Below are 11073 nucleotides of genomic sequence, written 5' to 3' on the forward strand. Positions count from 1 at the left end.
CCTCTCCTGCACTGTCCTGCTGTGTCTGAGCTCACAGACCACAGGGGGGACTAGTTGTTCCCAAGTGGTCTCTGCACTCACGTTCACAAGGACACACTGGGTCAAGTGGTGGGAGAGAGGAGGGCCTCACTTCCTCAGGCTTGAAGCTAGAAGGTTTCCTTTGTCAGGAGAGGTGACAAAAGAGCAGAGGACAGGCAGAGACGAGGGCCAGCCCAGAATGAACTGTGTCCCCTTCCCAGCACTGAGACACTGTGGCAAAGAGCCCTGTACCCGCCCTTTACGGGAACCTCCATAACTACCTGGCTCGGGGCTGCGAGGAACATGGACAGAGGCTCAGAGAGGCTGTATTGTCCCCCGGGGTCTGTGATGTGTGGTCCTTGACCTTCCACCTCAGCCATGTTAGGCTGTGTTAAATGGCTGTTCGTATTGGGAGTCAGAATTATAACGTCCAATGTCACTCCTGCTCCTGCACAGAATACGGTCACCATCTTTCCAAGGGTGACACATGCTGGAGAGAAGGGAGAAGTCAGAACACAGTGGGCCCCAACCCTGATGGAAAGGGCAGATATGGACGGGGGTGAGGGCAGGGTCAGGACCACAAGGAGCCTGGTGAGAGGGAGAGCAGGTCCCTGTGCTACACAGATGGTGCCTTCCTGTGGTGACTGTCACTGAGCTGTGAGTGGCAGATGGACAGCACTGAACCCTTCCCAGTGCAGTCCAAGGAGGAGACGGTCAGACAGACATGTTCCCGGGCCCACCCTGACTTGCTACAGCCGCATCTGCATCTTAGTCTGTCCCAGGGGACCTGTGCGCCCTGGTCTCAGTCACCATGGAGACTCTCACTTCCTCTTATTCTTTCCACAACTCCTTCCTAGGCCACCGGGGTCTTGGTACTAAACTGCCCTGCCCTCATCAGACTGAGCTTCATTCAAGTGCTAGAGTTTGTAATGTGGTGGAGAAAAGTGTTTTATACACAGTCACATGGGCGGTGTGTGGAGAGAAGGTGGGATCCCTTTCTAACCTTGGTCTGTGTTACTTTCTGCTTCGTTATGAACAGATGCTGTTGCCCTGACACAGGTGCTCAGTGTTTTCTTTGGCAGCATCTCATGGGCTGTGAATCTCATCCTGTGTTTTTAATCTCCTTTATTACAGCTTTTATATTCAGTTTCCAATTTGGATTTTTGGCCTCTGAGTCTTCCCTTGTCATGTCAAATCACTTGTCCTCCCTTATGATAGGAGGAAATACCATCACAGTCACATTGTCTGTGTCATCTGGGCCATTTCAGGGCCCTTTTGGATAAAATGGTTTTACATTCATCACAGCCCTGTTTTCCTGATTATTTTCAGGAAAGTCTGACAGGATGTCAGGCAATGGGACTGATTCCTGTTGGATCTGAAACATGTGTCTCCCCCTATTTCGGAGTTCAGTGTCTTGCTGGTCACAGGTCCGTCCTGTGTCTACCTGCTGTCACTGACACTTTCTGACATGCCACCAGAGCAGACCTTGGTTGGGACTAAGTTTCCCTCCACAGGACACACATCTGACTCGTCCACCTGGTGCCTGAACTGGGAGCTTCCCCCCACCTGGGCACAAGCACTGCAGGCTGGTGTGCTGACCTGTGACCATTCCCTCCCCTGTCCTTGGGTGGCTCCCTCCTCAGCCTCAGCTGGATGAAACTAGCCTCACTAGTTTCATGAGAACATTTGCAGACTCCCAGAGTGTCCTCTTCTCTCCCACATGTGGGCCCTCTCCTCTCCCACGCGCTCCCCCTGGGCTGGTATTTCCTCTCTGGGGCCCTGGAGTCTCCCTCTGGCACAGAGAATCTCATCCAGGGGGGTGTCAGGGGGTCTCTCTGGGAGGAAGCTCAAAGGCAAGACTTGGGAACTGCAAAGCTTTGACAGCAAGGGACTCAGGTGACAGCTGCTAGGTCCTTGTGACCTGAGGCAGGGCCTGGAGCTTGGCATCAGGCTGTGACTCAGCCTGAGTCACACTCAGGGAAAGGAATGACCTTGAGGGTGGCAGTTCTCAGCCTCGTGGGAACTTCCCAGTGAGGGCACAGCCATGGTCACTGGGGCTGCAGCAGTGATGCTGGGTGTGCAGTCACTGGTTGGCCCCATTCAGAGTCCTGGGCGGCCTCAGGCCTGCGGAGCTCAGCTGAGCTGGCAGCTCTGGGCATGAATCCAGACCGCTTCATCAAGGAGCGGCCCAGTCATCAGGATGCAGAAATTCAAACACTGTTACTCCTGAACACAGGTTCAGGCAGTCTGCTATTATGTTAGGCCCTCTTTTCAGAATTGAGTCGGTGGCCCAGATACAGCAGGCCAGCCTGGTCCTGCCCCCCGTGAATCCACTCCTTATCCACCCTCTGCACAGCTGCCTGAGGCTGGGAGGAGGGGATACTCGGACACCTGAGAAATGGGACCTGGAACAAAGCCTCTCAGGGCTTTGTCTGAAGTCCTCACGGGGCCTGAAGATAGTGTGACACAGACTGAGGTTTTTGTCTCACTTCCCTGTCTGCCTGTGTCACCGTGAGTATTAGCACTACTATCCCATGCTGCACAGTAATAGTCAGCCTCGTCCTGGGCCTGGGCCCCGCTGATGGTCAGGGTGGCCGTGTTCCCTGAGTTGGAGCCTGAGAATCGGTCAGGGATCCCTGAGGGCCTGTAGCTATCACCATAGATGACCGTTACAGGGGCCTGGCCGGGCTTCTGCTGGTACCAGTAAGCACTTTTACTCCCAATGCTGTTTCCCCCACAGGTGAACCTGGCCGTCTGTCCAAGCTCCACAGACACCGAGGATGGCTGGGTCACCTCATAGGAGGCCACAGACCCTGTAAGAGAGAAAAGGAGAGGTGGGCTTAAGGATGAAGAACTCCTTCCCAAGAGACCCCAGCCTGCCCCTGCTGGAACGTCTACANCTTGGTTCCAGCTCCTGAGACAGGTCATAGATGCTGTGACCCCCTGTCCCCACTGTGTGCTAGTGCCAGGGTCAGGTCCAGTGCTTGGAAAGATATGACAGTTACAGAGTGTGAGTGTGAATGGGGTGGGCTGCAGAGAAATGAATTACCTGGACCTGAGATGGAAAAAGAGGCCGATTCTACAAGAACACAATTGAAGGACTCAATCAGAGTGCTACAAAATTCTTATCAAAGGCAATACTGTAGAAAACCCAGTACTCTTTCTACAGCTGAGAGTATGGTTAATGATTCCCTGTTTACCACAATTAAATTATTTTCATTATTAATAATGGAATGGATGACTCAAAAATAAATTATAACAGTGACCCTACTTGGTAGAATTCCTCATACCCAGGCCCTCCCAGTCTCCAGGAGGCTCTGTCAAGTGGTCTCTGCTGCCCTCTGGTGGCCTCCCCACACTGGCTGCAGGGGGAGCAGGTGTGTGCTCTGTGCAGGTGCAGTCTGAACCCACTGCTCAGGTGGTGACTCCCTGATCCAGGGCCTGCTCGGTCTGGGGAAGGGGATGTTGTTCTTTCCATAACCACCACTGGCCTCCTGAGCAGGCACAAGTGGCTCAGATGACCCATAAAAGTACAAACAAGCTCATTGGGAGGATGAAGTGGCCGGTCCACCAGAAGCATCTCTGACATATGCCCTGGGTGGTTGTGTGATTCTGGGGCTTACATGGGGGACCCAGGACTCGGGGACTTCCTCTCATTGATACCCACCACCAGTGCAGGGTCAAACAGGGTGCTGTGGCAATTGCAGTCCCCAGCAAACAGTGATTCAGCCCCACTGTGTCTGCCAGACACTGGGTCCAGGGTGAGAAATATGAACGGGATGAGTCTGGGCTCACAGATGCCAGTGTGCAAATGGGAGCACACAGGGGACACGCTGGTGTGGGTGACACAGCACAGTCACCGCCACCTTCTACCTGTATGCTGTCTTCCACCTGCAGTTAACAGCCACAGGATTGCTCTCCCCAGGTCCCTCTTGGCCATTATTGACCTTGTAGCTCAGTGTTGAACCATGCATGTGTCACTCAGGTGGTTTTTTCTAAAAAGTTTAACTTTGTACAGGAAAGAAATACTGTGTTTGAGCAGCCCCTGTCCCCTTGGCCCTGGGTGTGACAGCTGAGCTGCAGCGGCCACGCTGACGTCCGTCTGCAAGGAGGGTGAGAGCAGAGCCTGCACAGCGGGGCTGGTGGAGCAGAAAGTAAGAGACGGGAGGACCTCACAGGGTGGTGAGAGTGTGCGGACATCTGTTGGGCCCCGGACTTGTTGCTGCAGGAGGAGAAGAGTCTCCTGTCTCCCCACGTCTCTTATTGTCCTGTGTGTGTTTGCATTAAAATAACGTTCCTGACTAGTGAGCAAAATAATTTATAAATATGAAGGAATCAATCAAGTCCTGGCTGGCGTAGCTCAGTGGATTGAGCGCGGGCCTGCGAACCAGAGGATGGCGGTTCGATTCCCATCAGGGCACATGCCTAGGTTGCAGGCCGGTTCCTTGCAGGCTAACTACCAGCAGGGGACGCACAAAAAGCAACCATACGTTGATGTTTCTCTCCCTCCCTCCTTGCCCTCTAAAGATAAATAAATAAGTAAAATATTTTTAAAAAGGAATCAATCAGTTAAGCAATCAAAAAAATAATTACAGGAAATTAACAGTGTACTTGTTAAAGTATTCAAGTAACTGGTTGAGATCAAACAAGAAGGGACAGGCAGGTCCTGTGTGGGGAGAGGCTGGAGGGGTCTCTCTGGAGGGGACCCTGGAGCTGCCATCAGGGTGGGAAGAGGGAGCAGGAGGAGGAAGCGAGTGTGGGGACAGCAGGGTCAGTGTCCTGGGAGGAGGGTCTGGTCTATCTGAGCAGGAAGGAGAGTAAGAAACTAGGGTGGTTATGGTTCAAACCAGGTCGGCCCAATGTGACATGAACCTGTCATATTAAGGGATGAGGGGCAGGACTGATCACACTGAGCACACATACCTGGCCCAGCTGAAGAAAGACCCAGGGGAGGACAAGCCACTGCACTGTGACCCCTGTCCTGTGTCAGCAAGGTGAGTGAGCAGGTGACCCACAAGGACTGTCATTACACAGGGGCTGGTGCTTCCCTCTGGTTTGCATGGGACCTTCTCTCCTGATTCAGAGAATTCTGACAACACATCACTCCTGGTGCTGAAGTTACAAACTTGTGAGAAAGGTCACATTGGACCTTAACTAGGTGTGAGTGAGACACCCGAGTTTATCATAATAGGTTCCTCTTCCTCTCAAATCTTAGAGGTAACATTGCCATAACTTCACTTTATCATATATTACAAACCACAACGTACACTTTATACCGTTTTTGCATTAATATCTTTTATGAAATTTAACATGACAAAATCTTTTCATATTTATCCATCGTGGTAACGATCCCTGACGCCGTGAATTTCTCTGTGCAGACTCCCATCTCTCTGTGTCTCGGGCGTGTCCTCTGCTCTTTCTGGTTCAGAGCGTCTGTGGGTGTCAGTTCTCTGTGTGTTTGTACATCTGAGAAAGTCTTTCCTTCCTTTTTTCTTTGAAAGATACTTTCACTGGTTAGAGACTTGAAAGTGGACAGGTTTTCTTTTAGTTTTGTTGTTACTTTTAGTTTTCTGGACACTCCGCCCCCTCCCCCGTCCGTGTTGTTCCCAGAGAGGCCTCTGCCCTGATCCCTCTGCTCCGTCCTCTCCGTGGACGGGCCTCGTGTCTCTGAGGCTTTTGTGATTTTGTTGTCGACACTGGGTTTAGGAATTTGGCTGTGGTGTGTGTTGATGTTTCCTGTATATTGTTTGGTCTGGCATTTCTTGAGTATCTTGGATTGTAGGACCTTGGTTTTCACTGAAACCAGAATATTTTTGGCCAGTATGTCCTCAAATAATTTTTGTCCCTGTCACCAAAATGTCTCTGCTTCAAAGACTGTGATCACATGCCTGGGAGGTTCCCTCCGTGCCCTCCAGCCCACTGATGCTCCTGTGCATTTATTCAGTGAGGTTTTGTGTCTGTGTCTCACGACCTCTCTGTAGTTTCTCCTCCACGTCATCTGTCACTATATTTCTTCTGCGGTGATGAACCTGCTGTCAGTCACATCAGGGTCATTGTGTCTCACACTCTGTGGTTTCCGCATCTGTGTGGTGACTTGGCTGTGGTTTTTGTCTTCCTTCTCTGTAATTACCTCGTCCAGTCATTCTCCCACATCCCAGAACAAATGGAGTACAAATTTTCTTATAATCCGTGGCTAACTATTCAGTCATCTCTGAAATTTCATTTTTTTCATGAAGGAGATTGAAATTTCATGAGGGAGAGCAGGTCTCTGTGCTGCACAGATGGTACCTTCCTCTGGTGACTGTCACTGAGCTGTGATGGCAGGTGGACAGGAGTGAAGCCACCCCCAGTGTGGTCCTAGGAGGGGAAGGTGACACAGGCACCTTCCAGGCCCACCCTGACCTGCTGCAGCTGCATCTGCATCTCAGTCCATCCCAGGGTACCTGTGTGTTCTGGTCCCAGTCACCATGGAAACTCTCACTTCCTCCTGCTGTGTCCCCAGCTCATTCCTAGGCCACCGGGATATTGGTGCTGAGCTGTCCTGCTCTCATCAGATTGGGCTTCATTCTGGTACTAGACCTTGTGATATGGTGGAGAAAAGTGTAGTTTCAAAAGACATGTGGGGGTGTTTGGAGACAAGGTGGGCTCTCTTTTTATCCTTGGTCTTTATTATTTTCTGCCCCCTTTTGAATAGTTGACTGACTATCTCATCCCATGCATTTTAATCCTTAATATTACAGCTCTTTTTCCCAGGTTTCCAATTTTGAATTTTGGCCTTTGAGTCTTCACTTGCTGTGTCAAATCATTCGTTCTCCCTTATGATCAGAGGAAATAATGTAACAGTCACAGTTTCTGTGTCCTAGTCCACACACTGTGTCATGTGGGACATTTCAGGGCCATTCTTGATAAAATGGTTTTACATTCATAACAGTCCTGTTTTCCTGATTCTTTGCAGGAAAGTTTGACTGGTTGTCAGGCAATGGGACTGATGCCTGCTGGATCTGGAACATGTGTGTGTCCCCCAGTGTCGAGGATTCCCATTTGGGGTTCAGTGTCTTAGTGATCACAGGTCCGTCCTGTGTTCACCTGCTCTCACTGACACTTTCTGAGATGCCACCAGCGCAGACCTTGGTTGGGACTAAGTTCCCCCCCATGAGACACACATCTGCTTCGTGTACCTGATGCCTGAACTAGGAGATTCCCCCTGAAGGGGCACAAGCACTGCAGGCTGGTGTGATGACCTGTGACTGTCCCCTCCCATTTCCTTGGGTGGCTCCCTTCTCAGCCTCAGATGGCTTGCTCCCACATGCACTCACTAGTCATGCAGGAACCTTTGAAGATGCCTAGTGTGTCCTCTCTGTTAGGCCCTCTCCTCTCCCACACACTCCCCCTGGGCTGTTATTTCCTCTCTTGGGCCCTAGAGATTCCCTCTGACACTGAGAACCTCACTCAGGGGGGTTTCAGGGGGTCTTTCTGGAGGCAAACCTCAGAGGCAAGACCTGGGAACTGCAAAGCAGTGACAGCAGAGGACTCAGCTGGAGGCTGCTAGGTCCTTGTGACCTGAGGCAGGACCTGGATCTTGGCACCAGGTGGTCACAGGGAGTGAGTCACACTCTGAGAGAAAAAGAACCCTGAGGGAGGCAATTTTCTGCCCTGTGGAAACTTCCCAGTGAGGGCACAGCCATGGTTATCTGGCCTACAGCAGGGGTGCTGGGTGTACAGTCACTGGTTGGCCCCATTCAGAGTCCTGGGCCTGGGGAGCTCAGCTGACCTGGGAGGTTCTAGGGATGAATTCCTAGTTAATCCAAGGAGCAGCCCAAAAACCATGGTGTAGAAATTGAAGGGCCGTTACTTGTGGACACAGGACTCCAGCAGGCTGTGGTTTTGTCAGTTGGTTCTCTAGGAAGCTGCACAGCAGCACCGACTCAGCAGGCAGCCTGGTCCTGCCGCCCAGAATCCACTCCTGACCCACCCCCTGCACAGCTGCCTGAGGCTGGGAGGATGGACCAGTTGGACATCTAAAAAATGGGACCTGGGCCAAAGCTGCCCTTGGCTTTCTCTGCAGTCCTCTCAGGACCTGAGGGGAGGGAGACACACTGAGGTTTTGGTCTCACTTCCCCATCGGTCTGTATCACTATGAGTATCATTACTGCTGTCCCACACTGCACAGTAATAGTCAGCCTCGTCCTGGGCCTGGGCCCTGCTAACGGTCAGGGTGGCCGTGTTCCCTGAGTTGGCACCTGAGAATCTGTCAGGGATCCCTGAGGGCCTGTTGCTATCTCTATAGATGACCAGCACAGGGGCCTGGTCTGTCTTCTGCTGGTACCAGTAAACATTTTTACTTCCAATGTTGTTTCCCCCACAGGTAATCCTGGCCGTCTGTCGCAGTTGAACCGACGCCGAGGACGGCTGTGTCAGCTCATAGGAGGCCACAGAACCTGAAGAGAGGAAAGGAGAGGTGGGCTTAGAAATGAGGTACCTTTTCCCAGGAGACCCCAGCCTACCTGTGCTCTGGGCCATCAGTCTCAGCCCATGTGTCCCACAGATTCACCTGACCCATACAGTCTGTGAAGAAATGAGGACCCTCCTGTCCCTTTCTCCTAGGAGGTGCAGCCCCTCAGGCTCACTCAGAACAGTGAGCACAGTGAAGCGTACAGGACCACCATTCCCTAATCCTGCTGCAGACCCAGGGGCATTGGTCCCCCAGGCAGTGCCCTGCTGAGCTCAGAGTCAGGGTCAGGCTTGTCCAGATCCCTAGGATGAGGATGGGTGGGGGCCAGGGGCAGCACCTGTGCAGTGAGCGAGGAGGCCCAGGAGGAGAGGGATCCAGGCCATGGTGCAGGTGCCCCACTTCTGCTCCCTGAGTCCCCAGGCTGGGCACCTTTCCTTCCAGGCCTCTCTTATCCCCTTGCTGGAGGGAGAGCTGCTGGGTATGCAAATCAGCTGGGGCTCAGGGGTGCTGCCTGAGGAGCTGGGTGGTTCTTGATGGGGTTCAGCCTGAGAGACTCAAGGAGGGTGGGGCGGTCCCTGAAGACTGGACCTCATCCCTAGGGGATCCTGATTTATCTCATGGTGCCACATTGAGGGGCTTAAATGTCTGTTCCAGACTATCTCTGGCCTCCCTCCTGGGCTCACCTGGCCCCAGCAGACCTCAGAGGTGACATCTGTCTGCATGTTTTGAACCCACTATAGAGTGTTAACTGTATTAGTGATGATATGAGCCTGAGGACTGAGCAGGGTCCCACCCCAGTGACAGTGTGTGAGCATCAGAGCCTGAATGACATTCCCCCCTTGCTCAGGGCACAAGGAGAACTGGGGATGCTTTTTGACTTGGTTCCAGCTTCTGGGACAGGTCATAGATGCTGTGCCCCAGTGTCCCCTTGTGTCCTAGAGCCAAGGTCAGCCCCAGGGCTAGAAGAGGTATGAGAGCCACAGAGTGTGAGCACAAATGGGGTGGGCTGGACAGGAATGAATTATCCGGACCTCTGATGTAAGAACAGGCCAATTTGACAAGAACCAAATCTGAGAGACTCAGAGTCAGAATGTTCCATCATCTGTGTCAAAGATGATACTGTAGAAAACTTACTACTCCTTTTAAAGATGGGACCTGGATGTTCATATTTTCCCTGGTTTACCACAACTAAATATTTTAATTATCAATAAAGGGATAGATCATTCCAAAACATAAATTACAGCACAACCCCTGCCTGGTAGATTTCTGATTGCCCAGGCCCTCCCAGTCTCCAAGTGGCTTTACCAGTTGGGCTCTGCTGCCCCCTGGTGGCCTCCCCACACTGGCTGCATGGGGAACAGGTGTGTGCTCTGTGCAGGTGCAGAGTCTGAACCCACTGCTCAGGTGGGAACTTCCTGATCCAGGGACTGAGGCTCCCAGGGGGGGGGGGATTGCTGTTCTCTCCATAACCACCGCCGGGCTCAAACAAGGCACAGGTGGCTCAGATCACCCATAAAAGTACGAACAGGCTCACTGGGAGGAGGAGAGGGCAGGCCTACCTGAAGCATCTCTGACATGTCCCTGGAGTAGTGGTTTGATTCTGGTACTTGCATGGGAAACAAAGGACACAGGGACAGCCTCTCACTGATGCCACCACTAGTGCAAGTTGAACATAGCGCGCTGGTAGGCAATTACCCCAAAGACTGAGACAGGAGACACTCACCCAGCAAACAGCGGTTCAGCCCCACTGTGTCTGCCAGACACTGTGTCCTGGGTGAGATGTGTGCACGGGACCAGCCCTGCCTCTCAGATGCCAGTGTGCACATGGGGACACACAAGGACACGCTGGTGTGGGTGACACGGCACAGTCACTGCCACCTTCTACCTGCATGTTGTCTTTTTTTCCCAAGGCAAACTGTATCCATGTTTATTAAAAACTCTTTTCGTGAACAATCCTGGGGTTTCAGACGTGACGTGGGGGACAACCGTTAACTGCACAACAACCTTCACCCTCCTGTCCTCAGTGCCTCCCCACCCAGAAAGCCGCTGTGACACCAGTGATGTCCTCGTCTGCTGCTTTGAAAGGGGAGCGTTTAGAGTGAGGATCGACATCTCACATGGACATGTTGTTTAACAGCTTTTCACAAGCCAACCCTGACTTTCAGGCAATGAGATGAAAATGGTGGAATTAGCAACCTTTAGACCCACAATCTAAAGAGGAAAGGCTGCTATTTTAAGGGACGCCATCCCCATGGTGACACTGGAAAGCCCAGATTGTCCAACATACTGGCGACCAATCTGTTTTTGGTCAGGTCCCAATAGGTCTCTGGGCTTTAGGGAGCCGAGTCTATGCTTACAGTGGAGAGGGACGAAAGACCAAAATCAACTGCTTTTTCACACCCCTAGGTGTCTCTGCCTGGGGGGAGGGGGGCTGACCTGCGCCAACACCAGGGGATCCCCTCTGGGGCACCAAGGGGGGGTCTCAACCCTAGAAGGGAGAGGTGATTTTCCCCATGTGAGTCTAGTTTGGAGACATTCTATTTGTCCTCTCTGTCCTTCCCCAAAAAACAACAATGACGTGTTCTGTGTGCTAACAACATAGC

The 11073-nt window shown here is 52.2% G+C and overlaps 1 gene segment (V, D, J or C); it reads right to left on the bottom strand.

The window, feature by feature from the left end:
- Positions 1-2463: 2463 nt before the first annotated feature.
- On the bottom strand, positions 2464-8900 carry LOC118988056 (immunoglobulin lambda variable 3-9-like; the record flags this gene model as incomplete). The annotated part of the segment is given in 2 exon segments: positions 2464-2831; positions 8808-8900. Coding segments are annotated over 2 exon segments (414 nt in total), but the record flags the coding sequence as incomplete, so codon positions are not given.
- Positions 8901-11073: the final 2173 nt, after the last annotated feature.

This window comes from Sturnira hondurensis, unplaced genomic scaffold (genome assembly GCF_014824575.4).
Source record: "Sturnira hondurensis isolate 20B ecotype Veracruz unplaced genomic scaffold, ASM1482457v3 Scaffold0005666, whole genome shotgun sequence".
NCBI classification, from domain to species: Eukaryota; Metazoa; Chordata; class Mammalia; order Chiroptera; family Phyllostomidae; genus Sturnira; species Sturnira hondurensis.